At 38.5% G+C, this 25,651-nt stretch overlaps 1 protein-coding gene across 1 annotated transcript in view; it reads right to left on the bottom strand.

Annotated features, from left to right (window-relative positions):
- The window catches only part of RIN3 (Ras and Rab interactor 3), a 62,528-nt gene that overhangs the window by 13,688 nt on the left and 23,189 nt on the right, over positions 1-25,651 (bottom strand). Inside the window, exons 5-7 of the mRNA XM_032213833.1 lie at positions 20,646-20,737; positions 10,564-12,093; positions 6,940-7,248 (exon numbers count right to left, since the gene is read on the bottom strand). Coding sequence (XP_032069724.1) covers positions 6,940-7,248; positions 10,564-12,093; positions 20,646-20,737 — 1,931 coding nt within the window. The remainder of the gene's footprint in view (positions 1-6,939; positions 7,249-10,563; positions 12,094-20,645; positions 20,738-25,651) is intronic.

Below are 25,651 nucleotides of genomic sequence, written 5' to 3'. Positions count from 1 at the left end.
TGCAGAAGTTTACACAAAATATGATAGTCAAACTGAGTTCAAAAGTATACCAATATTGAAGTGACATGCTATGAGATAATCTTCTGTTTCCAGATGTTCTCACCAATCACAGTCCAAAACAGATTAAATCATGCTTTAAGCCCACCGTAATCAATAGGCTTAAGCATGCTTAAGTGGATTTTAGAACAGAGCCATTGGATTTTTAAAATATTTCCCTATACTGTATGTCAGAAAACCTCAGAATAAATTGCTTTTCAAGCTGGGATACTCAGATGCAGCCTTAAATACTCTTTTATGCAAAAACTCAAAAAATCATGAAAATAAATGATAAAAAGGAAAATCCCTAGGTTAGGTGGCAGAGTTTACAAGCATTAAGGCTTCCTTTATAAATTGAACCTTATGGTATCAATAGAATTTCATAATATTTAATCACCTTGTTTTGCAAAAACATAAAATGGGATCGCTAAAGAGAAGACAGAATTCATTATTCCAATAATTTTTGGTGATTTTTTTCTTTGTACTATATTTCCATATTCTGTGATTACAGAGGAAGCTTTCTTGGGTGTGGAGAGAGAGCCAACAGAATGAAACAACAGTACTTGATATGAGGTGTTATAATGTTAGGAGACAAATAATAGAGTCATCGACTCTCCCCTCACTCCAATATTCCCGAATATTAGTTCCTGGGTTCATCCATCATATATTTGACCAGAGAACTAAAACAGAACTTTAATGTGCAATTTGTTCTCTTATGCAATAATTGTACTGATTTTGACCATTTGAGAAGAACTAGATAAATTCACTGGGAAAAGAACTATTAGTGGTGCTAATTTCTGTAATTAAAGTTTTGCTTCCAGAATTTCAGCCATGACTTAAATACCAGCGGCCAAAAACAATAATGAAAGCCAGCTGCGTGACCTTGGGCCAGTCACTTTCTCACAGCCCAACTCAAAGGGTAATTGTTGTGTGGGGGAAATAGGAGGAGGAAGGTGTGTTGGATATGCTCACTGTCTTGAGATATTTGTAAAAAAATAATATGATCGATTGATAGAGAGTAGGGGAATATGACAGCTTTTAAACTTATTATTTCTTTTCCTTTTCTGAGCATTTTTAGTGAACTGAGATACCTATTAGAGTTAACTATAGTTTGAAACATTGTTGGGGGTTTTTTTGGTTAGTCTTCTTTAAGACTTCCCTACCCCATTGCTCTTTTGTAAATCATTTTGAACTTCACCCAGAGAAAGTTGCAATTAGTCACTGGACATTTCCTCATAGTCATGTTGGTATAATTCTTCCCATCCCTGATTCCATAGTTATGTATACTGGCATAAATTACATTGCACAGATGGCTGAACTATATTCTGTTTCAGTGATAAGGCTTGAAAGAGGGCAAAGGTTCGTTTTCCAAGCGGTTTCTGAACATTTGATTAGGTAACATCTTCAACGGAATTTAGGAGATGTCAGTGTCAGTGTTCCTCTGTTTATAAGGGCTTCAAGTGTGGGTGTGTCAAGTGAGGGTTGTGTGATGAGTCAGCTCTTACAAGATCCACCCACACCTGAAGCCCTTATAAACAGAGGAACAGAGACACTGACATCTCCTAAACTCCACAGAAGATGTTACCTAGCTTGGTAACAAAACGTTCAGAAACCAACCCACAAGCTCAGGGAATGAACCTTCACCCTCATCCTGCACCCGAGCTATACATATTTGCCACTATTGCACACAGCTTGAAAATAGGTTGATCCTTATAGTTTTAATATGGGATAATTTAAGAGCAATAATTGGTGGACTTCCCTGGCTGCATCTTCTCTTCAACCAGCATCACCTGTAGGCGGAAAAGGCCACTTCCAATTGCTGCTCTTAATATATAATGGGACAGACCTGTGCAATTGTGGGCAGTTTTCTGGGATGGACACTTTAGCCAGCTTTCAAGATGCCCTGCTTGATGTTGGAAAATCCACATTGTTGACCTGCTGCTCAGGCTGTTTGTGAACATTGGTCTATTCTTCCAGTAGAGCATTACATCTTTGTCTCAAAATAGCTTAGTTAACAGATCAGTGGATCAGTGAATCAGTGGATCAGAGAAAGGGGTTGGGAGACATGGGATGGAGACACACCTGCGCTGAGGTGGCGCAGTGATTAAGTGCAGCACTGTAGGCTACTTCAGCTGACTGCAGTTCTGCAGTTCGGCTGTTCAAATCTCACCAGCTCAGGGTTGACTCAGCCTTCCATCCTTCCGAGGTGAGTAAAATGAGAACCTGGATTGTTGGGGGCAATATGCTGACTCTGTAAACCGCTTAGAGTGGGCTGAAAGCCCTATGAAGCAGTATATAAGTCTAACTGCTATTGCTATTGTTTTAATAGCCTTCTGTCTCTCCACCTCAGTGACCTATCAATCAGGATGGTTGAGTAGCAAAGAGCATCAGCTGATCACCCTCCCATGTCCCTCTGCCATCTCTTTGAAGTGTTGTCTTGGGACAAAATTCAAATTACCATATTGCTATGGGTTGTTATATATTTTAAGCACAAAGCATACATGGGGCCTTTTCCCGATGCAGAGCTGAAGTGCACCCATCCTTGAGTCTTCAAAAAAAAAAACCCAATTATCATTACAAAATTAATGTCTCTGTTGACAGTCCTTCCGAGGAATATTGCTTCTGTTTCGCATTACTAGAATTACTTGATGTCCCTCCCAAATACTGTGTTACAAAACTTAAAACATTTTACACACTCTGAGGTTGTGGTCAGATGTGTTAAAGGAGGAAATGATGCTTCACCACAAGCGCAGCAAAGAATCACTTAATTCTGCCTCACTCATGGGCTGTGGACAAGATAAAGTCAATGGCATGGAAACACATTTGGAAATTTTTTAATGCTGGTAAATACGTTGTGGTTAGAAGAAAGGAAGGGACCACAAGTTATCTAGAAAAAAATAGAGGTTTTATATTATCTTTCCCAGACTTGGGTGCCCAGATAAGGGGGAGTCTTGAACTAGTTCAGGCAGTTCATGGTTTTAAACTATCTGCACCAGAGGTGGTATTCAGCCAGATCTGACAGGTTCTAGAGAACTGGTAGTGGAAATTTTGAGTAGTTCGGAGAACCAGCAAATCGGCTGGCCCCGCCACTGTTGCCTCCTTGCTGATCTTCTTTTGTTGCCCTGAACAAGAGAATGGAATTGGAAAGCAGGTTAGTGGGGTGGGGAGGGAATGGGAATTTTGCAGTAACCTTCCCCCAGGAGTGGGGAGGGAATGGAGATTTTTCAGTATTCTTCCTCTGCCATGTCCACAAAGCCACATCCACAAAGCCACACCATGCCCACAAAGCCACACCCACAGAACTGGTAGTAAAAATGTTTGAATCCAACACTGATCTGCACATAGCAGTAGCAATAGCATTTAGACTTATATATCACTTTACAGTGCTTTACAGCCCTCTTTAAGCATTTTACAGAGTCAGCCTATTGCCCTCAACAACTTGGGTCCTCATTTTACCCAGGATGGAAATCTGAGTCAACCTTGAGCCTGGTTAGATTTGAACGGCCAAATTGCAGACAGCCGGTAGTCAGCAGAAGTAGTCTGCAGTACTGCATTTTAACCACTGTGCCACATATCAGAACCTCAGATGTGTCCTGCTTGTGCATGGATCAAAACAGCTTGTCCAAGCAGAGGGGAGGTGGGACCTGAAATGTGTATGACAGGAATTATGCTTTGTACACACCAGTAGGACTGTACTCTGGGCTCTCTGGAGAGCCATTTAGTTCAGGCAAAGGGGAAATGACTGAAGCTTCTACTATGGTTTAATTGTGTGCAAGCACATCTTGTAGGCACATTTTGCGAAGTGCAAATAGTGGTCCACAGCTGGTGAGTGCTAGATTGAACGATGCTAGCTTATGGAATGTGCTGGAGAGATAGGTTGTACTCTCTAGTATTTATCAAGTAAGAAAGGAAAGAGAAGAATCTGTGGAAATCTGCCTGAATTCTCGGTCTCCTGCGACCTCTGACCAAATTAGCAGCTGTAAATCTTTGAAGGGATTCTTCCAGTGACATTGGAAACAGCCTCACTTGCTCAAGGTGAAATTGCCTTATTCCAAATCCAGCTTGTCTTCTTTTTGGTTTTTGTTCAAAGAAATGAAACATAGTTTCATAAATATCTATAAGAGGCTTAAAATAAACACTTTCCTCTTGTGCTCCAAAGCCCTGTGCTATTACCATCTCCTAGTTAAACTCTGCTGGGTCAACCATTAATTGTGATTGCAGGACTCGAAAGAAAGAGGTATTTAATAATTGAATGCAGAATTTAGAGGAATTGGAATCCTTCCCAGATGTCCATAAAGGAATGAAGAATCTTTCCTCACTTATGGGTAAACGGGAGTCTCCCTTGGTGGAACTGGACAAATCATTAATGGAGCAAATAGCTAAGGCATTGATTTCTAAATTCTTTACAAAATAGTTAATCAGACTATTCAAATATTATGCTTTTCAGGAACAACGCAACTTTTCTAAAAATAAAGGATCTTGTCTTTTATAGTACAGCAAATTCCCTATACCACCACGCTTGTAATTCTGGGCTTGGACAATGTGGAACTGCGTCTTTTGTGTGCTCAGCATAGTACACCAAATTGTCTGCTACAACGTCCTACCAATGACTATGTCAGCTTCAACCACAATAATACACAGGCAAACAATTGATACAAACTCAAGGTAAACCGCTTCAAATTCAATTGCAGAAAATACGACTTCAGCAACAGTGTGTCAACACCTGGAATGCTTTACCTGACTCCGTTATTACAGCCTCAAACCCTCACAGCTTCAACCTTAAACTGTCTACCATGGACCACACCCCATTCTTAAAAGAGAGCATGCATAAGCGCACCAGTGTGCCTACCATCCCTGTCTTACATTTATCTGTATTTGTTTCCTTTGTTCATGTTCATACCTATTCTTGTTATCTTATACATGCTTGACAAACAAACAAACAAATAAATAACTTAAAATTACTTAAAACAATCTCAAAAGGTATTTTACTATTTTCCCATATCCTCCCATTAATTGGGAGTCCACTTTCATAAAACCAGAGCAGGAAAAAAATAAATTAAATTAAATTGTGATGGGATATCGGGAGAAGAAAAAAGTGTGGTGTGGGGAAATTAAATTGAACATTCTGCTCCATATAGCAATAGCAATAGCAGTTAGACTCATATACCGCTTCATAGGGCTTTCAGCCCTCTCTAAGCGGTTTACAGAGTCAGCATATTGCCCCCAACAACAATCTGGGTCCTCATTTTACCCACCTCGGAAGGATGGAAGGCTGAGTCAACCCTGAGCCGGTGAGATTTGAACAGCCGAACTGCAGAACTGCAGTCAGCTGAAGTAGCCTGCAGTGCTGCATTTAACCACTGCGCCACCTCGGCTCTTCTTAATGTCCTTAAATAACCTGGGAGAATTAATGGTAATTCAAAATTATATTATCAGTAACACATTATTATAATATTGGGTTATTTTCTTTCATTTTCAAACCATGGAGATCCATAAAATTTCATATCTCTGGATCCCAGTGTCTGCTTGCATATAAATAAGCATACATACATACATACATACATACATGTTGTATTTTTGCTGTTAAATAAATAAAGGGAGACTAGTATAGAACTATTTCAAGCTATTTAGCTCTCATCAGCTAGCCATACCCTTACTGGGATTCGAGCCTGGGCTATATTACATCGTAGGCAGACGTCTTAGCCATTAAGCCACAGGCTCTCCTCCTTATCAGCTGAAGCCAGGGAGGAAGGTATATACTTAATGTCACAACCCCTGGTATGCCCCAACTATGGGAGGAAGCTAACTGCTTCCATATCTGTCAATCGGCTCGTCAATCGGCTTCCTCCCAAATATATATATATATATATATATTTAAAGTCACAAAACAAGTGCAACATATGTGTGTGTGTGTGTTGCACTTGTGCTGATAAATAATATTTGGGCATAATACCAGGGGTTACACACACACACACACACACACACACACACACACACACACACACACACACACACACACACACATATATATATATATATATATATATATATATATAAAGTGTTCAAATACCTACATCTTCCTGTTGTATTAAGTTTTACTTTTGACAATTCTACAACATAATATTGAATTATTTTTCTTTTGATGGACAATGTATCAACACTGAAAGTCAACGTGCAATATACTGCAAATTATCCAAATCAAGAATAATTGAGATTTTTGAAATGCTTCCAAATTGGAAGCAGAAAATTGGCTGCCTCCAACAAAAGTTTCACGAAGTAAGACAGCCCTAAAGGTTCAGTAAGTTAGGAAATATTTTAGACTGCCAAGCAAGTATCCTATTGTTAACAGTTAGAGAGGTTTAAAATAATGTTTCTTTGACAGTCTGTGCTAGTGCAGAGGAATAGCACTAGTAAAAGTTCTAACTCTACCCAAGAGAGTGGTAAACTACTACAGATATTTCTCCCACCAGTGATTGTAAAAAAAAAAAAAAAAAACCACTACAAAATAGCTTGGTCTAACAGCTCACTAGAAGTAGAGAAGAATCATTTGTGAATTATTGGTAATATCCATTTTATTTTCTTAAAATAAAACAGTACTAATTCTACTATCTCAAGGACTGCCAAAAATATAGCCTAATGTGCAATCTAGGAAAAAAATATTTCTTATGTGGCTTTTATTGCTAATAGTGCCATAATTCTTAAACTGTCCGATAATGTCTAGTGTAATTAATTACACTTTAATTCGGCTGTTTCTGTATCTGCTGAGATACTGCTCTCGTCCATGAATAAAAAGAACTGTTATAACTAGCACAAATCTACACTAATCATCATTGTCACTTTATCAGAATAGCTATTAATATTAAAAAGAATGGCTGGTTTTTTAAAAGCTTTTTTTAATAGTACCTGGGTTTCCTTGAGTCATAGAATCATAAATGAGCTTGCAAGACTTCAGTAGAATGCTGATTTTCTTTTCTGGAGAATAAGCCTTGGTCATGGTTGTGAATTTATGGAATATTCTTTCCAGCAGAGCAGATTCAGGCACACTAGTGGTGACCCCCAATTCAGTTGTAGTTGTATTTTGTATGACTTGCTGGTTTTCCTTTAGGAGTTTGAAAGATCCGTCTTTGTTATGGATTTCCCGTAGATAAGTATCAATGGGCACTTTTAAAGGCTTCAAGACACATTTGTGCAAAGCTGATTCTATTATCACCTCTGAAAAGGGGGAAAATAAAACATGTCAAAGGAATATATGAGAAAGCAGCAACATAATAAGACTGGCATATTCAGACTTTGGAACCCGTAGAGATTTACATCAACACAGGTAATAATGACTCTGTTGTTTTATCTGCCTTGATCCTGACCTCAATTAACTTTCACAGTAAGATGTAATTTTTGGTTCTCTCTGCCATCATTATGGGCACCTGCGCTTATTTGTACAAATTCCATTAGCCAGTTTATAATCAGATTTGAGGGACTAGGCTTTGGTGAAGTCAGAGATAGGTCTTCTCTGACTAAAGGCTATTTGTAAATAAAATAAACACCACATTTCATCAGCGCTTGAACTAAGACAGAGCTTTTGTCAAGCATCATGGAAATCAGGAGATCCAGGCAGTTCAAATAGGGAGAAAGATTTGTTACAAACTCTCTATAAAAATCTGAACTAACGGTTAAAGCAATTTGACTGTGAATAAGAAATTCACAGTGAGTTGAACTTTGATTTCTTATGGGTGCAAAGGAACTCATGACTGATGACGCATTTGACCCCTCCCTTGGGTTCAGCATGGTCATCTCCTACAGCTTTAGTGAACAGATGCAACATGTCTTTATGTATGTATGTGTGTGTGTGTGTGTGTATGTATGCATGTATGTATGTATGTTTCCTCATTTAAGAAAAATGTTTTTCTGCTGGGAATACTGAAATTCTGGACTTGATTAGTACAAGTTTCAAAATACTTTAAAATCATGTTGCTTAGATTATATTAAATTAAAAAATTAGGCTAGGTTTAACATTTAATAAATGCATAAAAAATCAGTTTCGCCTACAAGTTTACACATACTTTTTAATTCTTACCAGGGCTATTTTACAGAGATGGGGAAAAGGAAAGAATTTCCTCAAGCTATTCTCCAGGAAGGGCTCTAAACAAAGCGTTCAATGTTTGAGATAACCAGATAGATAATTCACTTAAGGAAGTATAGATAATCAATTAAAATAGAATATCAAAGAAATTGCTTTTTTAAAAAGTATTTTTAGTTTTTCCACATGTGCCTGGTTTCTGAGAATTGAATGACGTAGTCAAAACATAGTGAAGAAAACGTAACATGGACATTTAAGACGCTGAAAATTAAATTCACTTGTCTATTGGCTATGGGCTAGAAGATTTCTGTAATTTTGCCAAAAGTTCTTAGCATTCTTTAAGAGATGAAAAGGTATATTTGGAAAACTTTAAGTGAGATTTAGTCTGGATGTAACAAGGGAAGTAATCTCAGGGATAGCCTCAGCATTTTTTCCAAGCAGTTCCAAGTAATTTCCCAGGGAGTGGCATACTGTGAAGAACTGGAAGCTTTCTATAAAAAAATATGAGGCTCAGTTCCTTCCTATTTCAGGAAGAAATAGCATCAGCATGACTGTGTAAATAGATGATTCCTTAGGAAGTGGATATGTGATGGAGCAATTCTTAAAGACTTTCGTTTCCTCATCAGACTCAGCGTTGTTTTGATATCTGCAATAGAAGTATTTTGCTCACGGAGTGCAATCCTAATGTTAAATGTCATAGTACATCATTTTATAGCTCTTATTCTACTGAAATTATTGCCTAAGGTTTCCAACAAATGAGCAAAGTCCCAAGTTTATTTTTGCAAAAGTTCAGCAAGTTGCAAGAGACACTGTCCTGTCTCAGCTCTAGTGTGTTAACAATCCAAATCAGTTTGTGAGATTACAGCCAAAGTACTTGATCTTCTTTGTAGCAACGGGGTAATCAATGACATATACATACAAGATGCATCTTTTTTTAAAAGGCACTTTCATACAAATGCAGTGATGGCTTCCAAGACAAACTCCCTCGCTTCTCTCAGAACTAATCAGACCAATCTATAATTTAATTCACCAAACATTTCTGTGATACTAATTTATTAATTTACAAACTAACATTTCAGTGATACTAATTTACATGCAATCATAGCATTTATGGATTCCCAGGATTTAATCAGAGATAATTTCAATGGCTTTAGTAGTGTTAGTACCAAATTAATGGGCATGGCAAAATAGGCATTCATGATGCTCTCAAAATGCTTTGGAATGCACTCCCACAATCCCATGCCCCCTGGGGTTGATGGAAATTGAAATATGTAATATTATTAATGTAACATGTGCATACAATTATATATTTAAGCTAAATAACTCAATAATTATAATCTGTACAATAATAAAGAGTTGTATAGTGAAAGTGAGATAGTTAATGACCTTGGAAATTTCAATTTCATAGAACTGACATTTCTACCCATTTTAAAAGCAGTCTGAAATGAGAAAATTAGTAGAATAAGCTTTTTCCATGTGTTTATATCAAAAACAGTCTCATAGGCTAGATGCCTGGATACCAAAACGTATGATAATATTATAAAAGAAATGGACAGATTTACTTCCAAATGAGCTGATGTTTTGAAACATGTTTTTTTTTAAATCTGTGGATAATTGTGTGTGTGAAATTTACCATTGAATAAGGGGCATTGACCAAACTTAACAAAAGACACTTTGCATCTTCTTTTTTGTCCTAATCCTGGAAAAATCCAGTGGTGGGATTCAAATAATTTAATAACTGGTTTTCTGCCCTAATGATTTATTCCAACAACCAGTTCACCAAACTGCTCAGAAAGTTAACAACCGGTTCTCCCGAAGTGGTGCGAATTGGTTGAATCCCACCACTGGAAATAACTACATAAAACTAAGCTGAGGATAAAAAAGTTAAAAGAAATAACCAATTCTTCAGAAACCTATTTTCTCCTTACATCCTCTGTGCACCATGCTTGTCTTTGATTGCATTCATGCTGTTAATTTACAACATGTACCCTAGTTTACCCCCATGTGAAATAAAAAGTATAAAAAGGACTATGGGAAAAAGTGCAGTCGGAAAAAGGAATCAACTTTGATCGATACCTGTCTCTACATTATCTCCATGTTCATCCCGTTAAGTTGATGATTTTTTTTGTTGAGTGCATAAAATTGAAAGTGCTTTAAAATTTAGGATAACTATCAGCTGTAGCTGTATGCTGAGATGCAGGGAATGGGGTTCAGAAATAAAAACATATTCTTTAACTCAGGGCAAGTGATTTTTTTTCTCCATCCAATTTTCTAAAATACCATTCTGAAAAGGGAAGGAACAACAGAAGCATATTCTTAATGCTCTTTTGGGAACAAGACTCCATCACAGACTGGGTTGGATCTGGAGAACCACTAGGTAATAATGACTATTAGCCTAGTCCATATTGCAATGAAACTGTATGCCATTCTTGCTTATTGATCAAAACACTCACCTAGCTTCTCATCTGTATGAACAGTTGGGTCCATTAAAGATTTCAGCTCGGTACTTTGAATTAAGTAACTTTTCAATTGTGTCATCATTAAGCGAATCTCTTGTAGCATTTCTGTGCTGGAGATCTGCTTTGCCATCATCTCCAGACTGTAGACTTTATAGTCCTGAACCAAGTTGCCAAAGTAAGAGTCGTTATCCTGGGCCAGTTCCACAATCTTCTTCTGGAGCTTTCGGTCAGAAGAGAGAAATGCTGTGAAGACATTGCTTAGGCTGACCATGGACAGGCGACGCTTGGCCTTGCCTAAAATCATAGAATGGGTCTTCTTCACTGTAGGGAATTGACCGGTCCTCAATTCAAACTCATCTTCAGTGCTACTTGTAGAATAAGAATCTGGCTCAGAGGCAGACATTTGAGCCCCTGCATTGCCTACAGGAGAATACAATGAATCACTTGAATGTTCACAATCTGATATGCTGACAAGTTTAAGATGAGATTTTGATTCCTCTTTGGAAATGGAATGAGTTTTTTCTACTGTTTGTTTGTTTTCTCCTTGAGCTTCTGACTCTTCAATGTTCTTGTGCTCCAAAGAAAAAGTGCTGGTAGATGATGACTGTTTAAAGAACTTCTTCTTTCTTCGTGGTGGGATGGGAGGCTGCGATGGTTTTCCCGATGATATGTTCTGCTGCTGTTCCGTAAGTACCTTCTTGTCCTCTCCATCAAGCTTCATGTCTTGAGCATTTGAGGCAGATTTCTCTGTCACTTCCACCAATATATCTGGAGCTTTGTCACCCTGGTGATCGTTAGTCAAAGTTTCATTCTTCCTGTTCTGTTTTTCTACTTGTTTTTCTTCTGGCAGTAAACATTTCTGGCTTTTATCAAAGGAAGAGTTTCCTGAAGTTTTCTCAGAGGACCATCGCCTTGGTGGAATGGATGGAGGAATCTTCTTTGAATTTGTAGATGGAAGGCTGTGAGGAAAAAGGATCTCTTGTCTGCTATCTTCTTTGTCTTTGCTAATTTCAGTTTTCATCTCCTTTTTGGTTTTCTCCAAATTATGGAATTGATCCTCTTTGGAAGGGGTCATAGAAGATGTTTTGGCTTGTTTCACAGCATGAAAGGACAATAGAGGTGGTGGTGGAGGAGGAGGAGGAGGAAGAAGAGGAGGAGGAGAAAGAGAAGGAGGAGGAAGAGAAGGAGGTGGAGGTGGAGGTGGAGGACGTCGAGTAGGAGATTTCTTTGGAGGTTTTGTCACAAGGTTTCTACCACCAGAAGGACTCTCCCTGAAGATATCTGAAGGAGAAACTTGTGGGGGAAATTGATAGCTGCTCTCCTCTATAAAAATAGGATTTACAAACCACAGCTTGTCACTTCCTATTGACAGCTCAGTTTCACATGAACAATTCTTCAGGCCGCTTGCAAAAGGCTGGCTGGGGTTCTTTCCTTTTTTGGCTTGAGCTATGATGTAAGCAGGATCTTTCACAGAATGGAGAAGGCTGCTTCCTTGTCTTTGATGTAAAGTGGAGTCCCAGAAACCTGTGAATAAATAAGCATAACCACAATAATAGTCAACCAAAAGCAATACCGTAATGTTTTAATGCTACTTGCGCTTTTTAATGTTGCTAAAAAATTAGAATTATTCTGCTCCAACTGTACATGAATATATCACAGTGTTTCAAACTGATCCAATTAATGTAAATTAAGACAAATAGTGTCAGGATATTTTAGGAGGAAAGAAAGTAAATAGCCATGAATATATAAGGATAGAGAACATTTTTCCTAATGCAAATTTCCAGGATAGGATGAGACCCATTACTTCCAAAGCCATTTGTCACCTTAATTTTAGTGGGCATGTTGGTAGCTGTGCCTTCAAAGCCATTTGGAACATTATTACTCAATTCTATTTCAAACGGTGCCATTGGGCCAACTCATAGCATAAATTGCTTCCATTTTAATGGTAGAATGTTAATCTGCAAATGAATATGGAAATATTATGCAAGAAATATTATTTGAAGGTTTATGAGATAGGTCAAACATAGATTCACTTCTACCTGGAAGATCGTGTTCTACAAATGATTAATAAGTGGTTGGGTGTCCGTTTTTCAGGGAAGGTTTAAGAGACTTTTCTTTTCAACAACAAAGACCAGATTATTTGAATTCCCTTTCAACTATAGGATTGTTAAAAAATAATTCCTTGGACCCCAGGAAATGCACTTCAGGCTACTTTTGGAATGCTTTTACCAGTGGTGGGTTGCTGCCGGTTCAGCCTGGATTGGCCAAACTAGTAGTAGTGGCGTTGGGAGGCTCCGTCCACCTGCCCGGATGCTTCTGCATACGAGCACGTGTGCGAGTGCACTCAAATTGGTAGTAAAAAGATTAGCAATCCACCTCTGGCTTTTACCTATGTGTTTGAGAATATAATTAAGAAAATGCAACGCCCAAAGCATATATGATACAGAATAAACTTCTAGCAACTTTTTATTCATCGGATACACAAATGGAATACAAATATGAAATTAACTCTTTCAACAATTTGTATATGGCAAAATCTGATGATGGCATTACAAAGGTGTATATCCAGGGGTGGTCTGCTATAGGTTCACCCAGGTTTGGGAGAACCCATAGGTAATATTCTGTCCAGTTCAGAGAACTTCCAAATCCCACCCTGGCTGGCCCTGAGCACCCCACCTCACCCCTCCCCTCCCTGGAGTCTCCACATGGCCAGTTTTGGATGTGAGGTAATTGCAGGGTCCATGTGGAGGCTCAGGGAGGGGGAAAAATAGGCCTCCTGGAAGTTCCGGAAGCCCAGAAATGGGTCTCTTTCCAGCCTCCTGAGGGCCTCCGGAGCCTGGGGGAGGCAGTTTCACCCTCCCAGCGACTCAAAGAAAGCCTCTGGAGCCTGGGGAAGGCAAAAACAGCCCCCCTGCCATGCTGCAGTTGGCCTAGATCATGCCCACCATGGCCACACCCACTCAGCAACTGGGCAGAGAACCCGTTGTTGAAATTTTTGAAGCCCACCCCGTGTATCTCCTTGGGCTCTTGAAGACATCTCTGCTTGGATTTAGATGATTATACTTCCCTTTTAGCAAAAGTTTAGCTGATTCTGGAGTGGAGGGTTTATTAACAGTTTAATAAATGTACACACAACTGGTTGTAAATTCATCATCTGAAAGGAAGATGGTCTATAAGAAGAGGCAAAGAAGATGAGTTAATGAGGCTAAGAATAACCATTACCACTGTATGAAACTAGGAAAGCTTTGTTGCATGGAGCCCTAGGTTTCCAAAATGTTTGCATGACTTCGCACCTGGAAGGGTTCTATTCTATCTCAAACAACATGCAACAAGCAAAAGAAATAACAAGTGTAAAGGTTTCTGCATGAAGAACTCGTGGAAGCAAGATTCAAGGGTCTCCTGCATAGTAGTTTATTCTAGTGGTAGAACTATGATTCTATTGGGATATTTGCAGGGATTACCGTACCTAATTGATGCAGGGAGAAGTTTCCTGAGTGACCAGCTCTATCAGCCTCTTCAGCCTTGTCAGTAATCAGTAAGTTTTACAAGGATGCCCTAAAATGACGTGTAAAAAGGAAAAGGAAAGCCATTCTACCCCCACTAAAAACCAAATCACTCTATTGTGGTGGGCAAAATAAATAGTTAAGTTAATAAACTACGTCAAGACCAAATTATGAAGAAAAACCACACCAAAGACAACTCTGTCCGTGTCTGCATCTCAATATATGCAATACAATACACCCCGTTGTGATGTCTTTCATGTTTACAATAAGCAAGCTTACACAATGCATAGAATGAAAAGGCTATGTTGATCACTTAAAAACAATTTTAAGTCACAATGGATTAGCTGTGCAATGGTTAGCCATGTGGCCGCAGCATTGGAGCTAGTGGTGTCAGGAGGCACCTGAAAGCATGTCTTTTGGGACAGTACTGGCAGATTCTCATTGGTGGTGACAACATTTGAGCCTTATGTTGTGCAAGCTTGCTTTAAGTATGCCAATGCTACCACCCTAATCCTAACCTTTGAATATGGGGTTGGGATGAGGAGAGATTGCCATTTGCTATAACGGCTTGGTTTGGTCTGAAAAGCCATATTACCACCTCTTTAGAAATCAAAAGTTGCTCCTAACAGAGATCACGTTGTGTAAGTTACATGTACTAATATGTTTTACATGTATGGACAATTGTATAGAATTGTGTTACATGTACAGAATAGCCTATTTCAACCCACAAGAGTTTTACGATGCCTATGAAGCAGGGGTGGGTTTCTCGCCCCGTTTCAACCGGTTCGGTTGGAACGGGGCCGGCGGCGTTCTTGTGCACGTGCGCGGTGCACGCATGCATACTAACGTCTGCGTGACGCTCCAGCTGCTCCTGGAGGATCGCGCAGGTGCTGCATGCGTCCTGCGCATGCGTGGAAGCGCAAAACTCGTCAAAACCGGGTAAGGACCGCGGGCGGGCGGGCGCGCCCTTCGCCGCTCCCAGAAGTTACTTACTTCCGGGTTCGCCGACCAACCGGTTCGCAGGGACCGCCGCGAACCGGTTGAAACCCACCCCTGCTATGAAGCAAACTGGTGATGTATTCAAAGAAGTTGCCCGAGCTTTCTAACTGAATATGGCAAAACAGAATTCCCTGTATCCAAAATGCTTTCTGCATTAGAATGGTTTTTGTAATGCTACCCATGATAGATTTCATGCTTCAGTGTCTGTTTTATTTTATACCAGAATCTGAAAATCCACTAATACAATTTTACCACCAAATAGAGGTATAAAACAACCTATGCTCAATGCAGAGGGTTGTTTAGAGAACTGAAAGTGAGTTTACAATTCTTTAATGGAAAAATTCACTCTCCCAGTTTTCCTGGGTTCCTTCATTTAGAAAAAAAATACTAAAATAATAGTAATAAGTCACTTTGCTAAACAACTGGGAGTTAGGAAAAAATATCATGCAGACAGCTGCTAAGATTCTGACCTAGATTGAGGTCTTCTCTGTCTTAGATGAGAGATCACACTCACAGATACACAGGCAATACTGAACATTTTCAGATGGCAAAGCCAGCACATTTGATGTTTCAATTTCTACATTATAACCCAACATTACATCTATCTGTTAACTGGTATAATATCTGCCAATCTGAACTTGGACAAGAAATGGGTGGCAATATTTTGCAGTAGATACAGTTTAGAACATTGTGTACAGTTACAACCATAACTTATATAAAATTATGGGCCTAGGTATCACATATGGGCCATGTGGGTTTCTGTTCCTAAATGAAACTGAGATTACTTACTTTTACTTTGTAGAGGGAACATTATTTTGGGGAATATAACTGCCTTACCTTTACAGTCATCAGAAACAGATAAATGTCCCCAAAAATAGAAAGAACAGACCTGCTTGAGGAAAATTGCCTACTACGTGCATACATGACAATGAATCTTGCAAAGGAGAAGAATTCCTAACTGAATAGGGCTCATTTCAGATCTTTTGCTCTAAATAACAGTGGTGAGAGCACAGTATTTTTTAAGTTCATTTCCTAAGTTTAGTTAGAGTATTCTCTGAGAGCCGAGGTGGCGCAGTGGTTAAATGCAGCACTGCAGGCTACTTCAGCTGACTGCAGTTCAGCAGTTCGGCTGTTCAAATCTCACCGGCTCAGGGTTGACTCAGCCTTCCAGCCTTCCGAGGTGGGTAAAATGAGGACCCGGATTGTTGTTGGGGGCAATATGCTGACTCTGTAAACCGCTTAGAGAGGGCTGAAAGCCCTATGAAGCGGTATATAAGTCTAACTGCTATTGCTATTGCTATTGCTATTCAACAGAATCTAAATTGAATAAGAATAATTGCACCGTGTCCTGTTGATAACTTATCTTCAACCACTTCATACTATTCAGCAGGAACGAAACAAATTAGAGTTTTAGATAACATCTTTGGTGAAATTCAGAAATGTTTGCTGCATGTAAGGTTGACTTACTAGGATTCAAGAGCCAACACGACCTTGCGTTAAGAAATTGGACTATCACTGGGGAGACCTATGTTCAAACCCATTACAATCATGGTGTCATATAGACCAATTTTCACCTAATCACTATTGCATAGACAAAACTACTTTTTGTAGGGAAAAAATGGGGGATGGAATTCTATATTCCACCTTGATCTGAGGAAAAGTGGAAAATAACTCTAAAATCTAAAAATCTAGTATTTGATGCTGTGAATGTTCTATTCATTCTTTTCAGAAATGTACTAAGCAAAACTTTGTTACATTTCATATTCTTCCAGGGCACATTTTTGATAATGTATTTGTTTATTTTTTGTGTTTGCTATTTTTTTTTATTTTAAACCAGATCCTACAATCACAAATTCTGTTAAAATCTAGACCCAAACTGAAAACAAAAGCCCTGTCAGTCTTATCCCAATGAGAGAGATAAAAAAAAAACAATTTAGCAATGACATTTTGATAGAAACCACATTCACTACAGAAGGAATTGGTAATACAAGTTGTGTGTAGGACGATGTATATAACAGTTTGGAAGACCAGTGCATAATGGGGAATTCCACCTCTTATGATTCCAGAGGAAGTGGAAATTGGCAATAAGTGAGTGTTTCAGATTATGAAATCTTTCCTTTTTAGGAAAGAAACTATGGCTATACTACCTATTGTTAACTCTTTATGTTGGTTAGCTTTCCTAAAAAATACAAGGGACTACAGTCCAGTTATGTCCTTATTTAGTATGACTTTTTAAAAAGGAAGGTTTAGTAAGAATTATAGCTTAATGAGACAGCGCATGCTTTGAAACAGGAAGTTCAAGGTTTAGTTTAGTTTAGTTTAGTTTAGTTTAGTTTATTGACATTTATAGGCCGCCCTTTTCCCTGAGGGGACTCAGGGCGGCTTACAATTAATAGGGAGGGAGTGCAAGACAGAACACAAAAAAAAAAGAAAAATGTGAATAAAAATAAAAAAAAAGTTTAGTCCTGAGTATTTCCAGGTTCCTTCCTAAATACTAGAAAGCAACTGCTGGTCAGTCTAAACAATATTAAGCTTACCTGGCTAATATATTTGGTGCAAGGCAAATTTACTCTGTAAATGAAAAAGTATTTACAAGGGCTCATAAACTACTGTGCATATTATTTTAATGAGCTAAACCAGTGGCCCCCAACCTTTTGGGCACCAGGGACCAGTTCCATGGAGGGCATTTTTTTCCCATGGCCTAGGGGTGTATGTGGGTTTTGTGCTTTGCCTGGATCTTGTGCGTATGCAAACGGGGCTTTGCTTGTTTGCGCAGTGTAGTACCTGGCAGGAGCAATAATGATCTGTGCCCCAGGGATTTGGGGGCCTGATCTAAATCACTTTAGCATATTCTTTACTGTGAGAAAAATGATATGTATCAGAACATATTAATCTCATATTATAGATGAGTTGATGAATCCCAGGGAATCAGACACTTGCAATTCCAGTGAAATTGCAGTTTAGGTAAAATCTTAACTCATTTATTCATACCTTTTTCTCAAATACACTGCACTTATTTTATTTAAAGTAAATAGGAATAGACTTACAAACACAAAGATAAGTATATATACTCAGAAATGAATATAGCTTTCATATGAAAGCAATATTAAAACAGTGGGATTGAGTTGGGCATACTGAATTCCTTCTAGAATTCCTTCTGGTCCTATATTTTGAATTTTTGATAGAAATTTGCATGGTTTTTACCATTGTCCCTGGCCCCCTTAGGTAGGTGATGATGTCATTGAGTTCTGTATATAACTGTGTGAAGAGAAGCAAATTGTCTGTACTCAGAGCTGAGTTGACCCCGGGACAATCTTAAAGTGTTGGCTGCTCCTCTACTTCAGAGGTAAGAAATGTGAGGCCATCCAGATGTATGTTAAACTACTATTCTCAGCGTCTTTCACCAAACGTCATGCTTGTTAGTGTTAACAGAAATTGTAGAATAGCAACAGCTGGAGAACCACATGTTTCTCCATCCCTTAGGTAGAATTCTAATGTGGATTTAGTCAAGTCAGACATGTTTAAGTTTAAGGCTGTAGCTCTTCTTAGGCCCCACAAGTAATATGTATACTCAATTTTTTTTAAAAAAATCCTTCCTACCCATTTCTTCCCTTCAATTACACAAGTTTAAATCTGTCAAAATGTAATTAGCCAATTGACATATCCTCTGTGTGAAGCTGTGTTTGAATACAACTTGGTAAGTGCCCCCAATTAGTGACAGTGAAAAGTCAGCCTAGTCATATTATTTCCATGCTGGAGGCAAATGTCATTGGTTGCCTTATGTCCCTGAGCCCAATTCAATATATGAAAACACCAAATTAGACTTTCCTATCTATAATTTTGGGACAACAGCTTCTAGTACTTCTAGACAGCATGGCACGAGAACATTACAATACCATCAAATGTTCAAGGCATCTTGTTGAAGGATGGGTGCATTGAATAGTGTGGATCAGTATAATTCCAACTCATGCTATTCTTCCTGTACAAAAAGTATTATGCTTCATCTGTTTTAATGATTTAAAAAACAGAAATGTCTAAAATTAGTTTTGTTCCTTCACATAAGGAGCATTTAAATCCAGCTTCTCCTAATGTACAGTATATAATTGTAAAAAGAAACCTGTTGTTTCTTTCTTTTTACGTAACTAGCAATGTTGTAAGCATCAGCCAGAAAGATTTTTTTCCCCCAGATTCATGTCTTCCCATAAATGTGTGGGGGAAGTTGATACAGATTTCTGATTACACAAAGATGAGTCCAATGCCTTTCGATTCTGCCATTTATCCACCAACAAACAATAAAGAAAGTGAAGCAATAAAAATGACTAATGTCTACAACTTAGATTTTTTTTACATGAGCCATAAGCAAAGACACAAGCAGAATGTTGTGCTAATGCAGTGTTTCTCAGCTTTGGCTCTTTTAATATGTGTGGACTTCAACTTCCAGAATTCCTTAATTCCACCTAAAGAATTCTGGGAGATGAGTACAACCATTTTAAAATTGCCAAAAAGTTGCCAAGTTGAGAAACACCATGCTAAAAACTAAACTAACCCACAAGCTCAGAGAACAACACACCTTCACCAGAGGTGGGTTGCTCCTGTTTTGGCCTGGATCGGGCGAACCGATAGTAGCGGCGATGGGAGGCTCCGCCCACCTGCCTGGACACTTCTGTGCATGCGCAGAAGCATCGCAAGCGTGCATGGGAGCACGCCCAAACCGGTAGTAGAAAAATTGGCAATCCACCCTCAACAGTTTATGAATATGAGTATGAGTAGTTTATTTATATGCCGCCCTTTTCCCTGGGGGGACTCAGGGCGGCTTACAATTCGGAAGGAAGGGAGAACAAACAGATTAACACATAAGACAGTACATCATTAAAAGCACAACATTCATACAATTCGGGTGGGTTACGGTCTTTAACCCCAGGCCTGACGGGACAGCCAGGTTTTAAGGGCTGTGCGGAAGGTCTGGAGGGTGGTGAGGGTACGAATCCTTAACCATTATCAGAAAACAAAAGAAAATAGAACTCAGGTTTGCAATCAAGTATACTAATGCCCCTGAGAATAATAGCAGAAATAAATGATTTTCACACACCCCCATCTCCTGTCCAATTACTGACAGTTGATTAAACATTCAAGGCTCCTGTTATGCCCTTTAATGGTTCTTTAAATCAGAGTTGAATTAGATAATGTGTCAAAGAACAGGATCCCTTCAATAGCAATAGAATTGCATAGCACTAGCACTTAGACATCCACTTAGGATGGAAGGCTGAGTCAACCTTGAGCCTGTCAAGGTTGAACTGTCCAACTGCTGGGAGCTGACAGTCAGCAGAAGTAGCCTGCAGTACTGCACTCTAACCACTGTGCCACCAAGGCTCTTCAAATGGAAAATAATCCTTAACAGCCTTTCACACATTTCTATAAAGCAATTCCACAATGGGGAGAAGGAACAGGTCACAGCAATCTGGAATGTATTTTTCTTGCAGAAATCTGTAGCATCATATAACAAAATCAAACCAAAATCAAAAATAAGAGGTGTCTATTCGTAGGTATATTGTATCAGTTTTCAACACAACTTACCTGTCCCCAAATCAGAGATGGTTTCTAATTCCGTGGCACTATTGGCTTCCAATATTGCTTGTGGCAATCTTAGTGTGTAAGGAAGCAGATCTCTAGAGAATAAAAAAGGAGAGAGGGGGAGAGAGAGAATATGAGAAAGAAAAACAATGTTTGCTGTGTGTGTCAGTATATTTGCCGTATCTCTGAGTTATTGTTTTTTTTGTTCATTCAGTTTGATGCTGCCTGATTCCAAACATTTTTGGGTTGTTAAGTTGTGAGCAATAATACATTACTGTAATTTGCAAGGTGGTCTCTAGATATGATCCTTGACCTAGAACCAGGCTTTAATTTGCTTGTGGTTTTTTTTTAGAGATTTCTATGAATTATAACAATATATTATCAGCATTGATGTTGTTACCTAGTTTGGGTAATGAAACATCTGCAAGACAACAAGCAAGGGAGCACCAAGGCCTCCCTCATTTTAACCCTGAGCTACAAATATTCTCTGTTAGCTTAATATATGATCATTAGAGCAGAATTGAGACAAATGCTATTAGTGTTAGTAAGGAAATGATGAAAAGAAGGCTGAAGCATTGAAAAAGAATAAGCTTGAGATATAGAAAATGTACCAAGAGAAATGTGAAAATGTGAGAGTCCTTTGCTGATGCAATGGCTGTCTGACCTGTTTAACATGCACCAAGTTTGCATCAGAATGTAATGATTGGGAGAAAGCTATTTTTCAAAGGGAAAGGTGACAAAACTGAATGGAAGAACTACATGGGGATTAGTTTCTTAAATGTGTTTATCAAGGCATTTTGCAGGTTTCTGAGTGAAAGGGTATAAAAGGCAGACAAGGAGACAATTGCCAAATTTTGAAAGTATATTGCAATTTTAATGGATACGCAGACCAGATTTTGGCACTTTAGCGGTCATTTAGAAATGAATTTGGGAAAGAAAATGTGTTGTATTTCTGTTCATCCAGAGGATGCATATGATGCAGTGATCAGACTTGAATTTTGGGGGAAATGTTTTGCATGAACATGGTACTGTTGCTTGGTTGTTGAATTTGATAATGTCATGATGGAAATAAAACCTGCATGAAAATCATTGGAATGCTTAGGGAATTGTTTCTGTGAGTAACATTTAGGAGGGAGTCAAAAAGAATGTGTTGAGTTGGCTTGTATGTTCAATGTATTTGTGGATAAATGTGCAAGAGGTGCTTACACATGATGATTTAAGAGGATGAGGGTGTTATATTCAGAAGTTGCCTTTTATAATAACTTTTGTCAAAAGAAGTGAAAAAAGATGGAATGAGTATGATTCTGCTCATTTCCTTTTCTTATAAGGAAGTGAGAGTTCAATGTGTTAGGAGAAATATAAAAATTAGCTGAGTGCAATAGGAATAATGAAGTGTAGGTGGCTATAGGGATTGGATCACAAATGACTGAGCATTAAATCGAAGTGGGTGGAAAACAAAACTTAGAGACCAAAAAAAAAGCACAGTGATTTGTATAACAAAATAACAGAGTTGAAAGGGTCCTTAGAGATTTTCTAGTCCAATCAAACAAATGGTTGTCCAATCTCTTCCTAAAACTTTCCAGTGATGGAGCATCCACAACTTCTGGAGGCAAGTCCTTCCATTGATTAATTGTTCTAGCCAGTGGTGGGATTCAAATAATTTAACAACCGGTTCTCTCCCCTAATGACCAGCTGGATAAGCATAGCTCAATGGTCATGTGACTGGCTGGGTGTGTCTAACTCAACATCACTCATGGGCACTTTGATTTAGCTGTTGCAATGTAATAAGGGTTAACCGGAGAGGCAGTTTCTGTAAGCAGGGCAATAAAGATTAAGCTAGAAACAACACCAGAATGTTTCCTTCCTGCCTTCGTTGCAGAATTAGCCCTCTAAAGTGTAAAAAACAAAATGAGATTTCTTCCAACAACCGGTTCTTCTAACTGTTTAGAAAGTTAACAACTGGTTCTCCCGAATAGGTGCGAACTGGCTGAATCCCACCACTGGTTCTAACGGTCATACAGTTATTTGGTTACACAGAGACAATACATGAGGGACAAATTATAACCTGCACAAATGAAGGAAGAGTAAAAGGGTCAATAGGAAGGGGACATATGATAAAAACCATGATAAAATGGGAAAGAAGAAAGAAGAAAAGAGGAAGAAAAGAGGAAAAGGCAGCAAATCAATTTGTAGGCAAATTTTGTCAGGACAAGAAGAATGTGAAGAGGTGTAGTGGATACTCTTGGGATAAAGGAATTTTACTTCTTTCTTTACTTTTGTCCTTCCTACTGCCCTTAACTTCTCTCTGCATTACTATTACTTATTTCTTTTCTATGCACCATATGGTATTGTTTATACCAAAAAAGGAACAGTGTGGCAGCTGTGTGTGTATGAACATAGAAATAAGACCATGGGTGGTCCCGTAAAAACTTTTTTTATTAATTACTTTTTTTGTTATAAACATAGCACTAAGAGGTGGCCAGCTATGGCATCTTTACAATCTGCAGACACAATTCCCAGAATTCCTGAGTTAAAATGTCTGACTCAGGAATTCAGGGAGTTGAAATCGTCAAGATGCCCTAATTGTTCACCCCGTCTCAGAGTCTTTCTATAATGCTCTGTTGCAGCCCCAAGATGGCATAAAAATTCCAATCCCATTGCTGTCACCTCTCACCTCTCTTCTCAGTCACTACCAGTCTTTGATTCACTTTAAGGCAATGCATGGCAAAATTGGCACATTTGTATATCCTGAAGCTGTCCTTAGACAGAATCAGAATAATAGGAAAACAACTTTAATGCAGGCATAATTAAGAACAACTTAAACCTTTCTCAGACCTTTCTCAGGCTGTCAATGATTTGAAGGCAACATAATGGAAACTGAGCAGAAAAACAGATGTTGCCAGGGTATATTCCTGCCATAATTAGTTACCACTTTGGAAGGGTCCTTATTCAAAATCCCCACTTGTGATAATTGCCATTTCCTTATTAGGGATTTATAACAGTTTATAGCATCATCCTACAACTGCTGGGCCAATCAAGCATGAAGAAGGTGTAATATAAACATAAGAATGGTTGGTGATACTGAAAGAACATAAATCAGGAATGATGAAATAGTCATGTCTTCTAGAGTTATCCACCCACTATTATGCTGATATAATAGTAATGGGAACAGGCTCTGGATGGTTAAGGAATACTATAAAGGCATTAATGGGGAAGACTTCTGAAGTACATGCTCTTTATAAGACGTCATTGACTGCAGTTAATCACCAACCGGTTGCAATCCAGATGTAATAGGGCTGCAACTACCAAAGTTCTCATTCAATATAGCTAAAGAGTACATATTGACTGATGCTATTTTAAAACAATAAATAAATTGATTAACTGACTAGTGCTATCATTGATCACCAATCTATATCCACAAAGAGGGTGTCCAGCTTATTCAGCAACCTGCTATTCATGCTAGAAAGTTATCTCACTTAAAATGTCACAAGATGCAGCCATAGAGCTGTTAGCCACCATATGAATAGTACAACAGGCACATGTATAATATGCTTCTTGGGACATATCATATTCCCAAATTGTGTGGAATTCTGGACAGGATCTCGGTGTTCCAACCTATTAGTGCCTATATATACATGTCCTTTCAGGAGATTAGGGATACAAGTTAGATTTAGCTATTATAAAGGGCCAGGCAGCAAAATATTCTGAAACCACTGATGAAGATTCTTTGTTCTTATTCCCAAACTGAGGTCATTCTTTAAAAAAAAAACAGCTTGGAACAGCAAGTTTCATTAATATATGCTAATAGAGCTTGGCTGAAGCTTCTCTATATTAAAGGAAGTCGTTTTTGTCACACAATTGGACAAGAGTTAAACAAACTGCTTGCCTTGGCAAATCCTAAAAAAGGGTAAGAGATGAACTCACCAGTGCCATCCACCCACCCACTCGATTTTGCTGATACTTGTTTTACATTAGTCCAAATCCTCCACATTAAATTTTATTTAGCAAGTGATCCTATCCAAGGCAATCTCACTTACCACAAACTTTCACAGGACTATTTAGGATAATTGCACTACTTACATCCAGCAGTCACTTAATTATACTCATTGTTTTAAAAAAATTATAAAAGATTTATAATTTAATTATTATAATTTTTATATAACCCTCCTACTAAGTGGATATATAAAATAAAATTGTTAGGTAACAACCATTTTGGGGTTCCCAAAATAAAAGAGATTCTTTCTGCTATGCAAAAATGGACAGTTTTTAGGACCAGGGTCAGCGACAGTCATATTCATGCTTAATCATGTTTAATGAAAAGAAGGATTAGGGGTGATATAACAGTAGTGTTCCAATATCTCAGGGGCTGCCACAAAGAAGAGAGAGTCAAGCTATTCTCCAAAGCACCTGAAGGCAGTACAAGAAGCAATGGATGGAAACTAATCAAGGATAGAACCAACCTACAACTAAGGAGAAATTTCCTGACAGTGAGAACAATTAATCAGTGGAACGACTTGCCTCCAGAAGTTGTAAGTGCTCCAACACGGGAGGTTTTTAAGAAGAGATTGGACAAACATTTGTTTAAATTGCGTATGGTTTCCTGCTTGAGTAGAGGGTTGGACTAGAAGATTTCCAAGGTCCCCTCGAACTCTGTTATTTTGTTATTCTGTTTTTCGAATATCTCCATGAACAAATCAAGCGAGTTCCATCTAAATGATTTATAGTATTATGAGGAACTTGTTCATGCTCCCTCCTATTCGATTTACAAAAGTGAAGTTGATATTCAAATAATTAGTTCTTCAGTAACATGTGAATTTCTAGAACATCACCAGAACATCTGAAGGAGGCAGGTCTTTTCTCCTATAACTTTAATGCTACCTCTCAGTCTTTTGCTTGAGGTGACCATCTTTATTCAAAATTTTTTACTACTGGTTCTGTGGGCATGGCTTTATGGCTGTGGATTTGTGGGCATGGCAGGGGAAGGTTACTGGAAAATTCCCATTCCCTCC

The sequence above is a fragment of the Thamnophis elegans genome, chromosome 1 (assembly GCF_009769535.1).
Source record: "Thamnophis elegans isolate rThaEle1 chromosome 1, rThaEle1.pri, whole genome shotgun sequence".
Classification (NCBI taxonomy): Eukaryota; Metazoa; Chordata; class Lepidosauria; order Squamata; family Colubridae; genus Thamnophis; species Thamnophis elegans.
The sequence above is the reverse complement of the archived record's forward strand: the minus strand, read 5'-3'. Positions and strand labels throughout refer to the sequence as shown.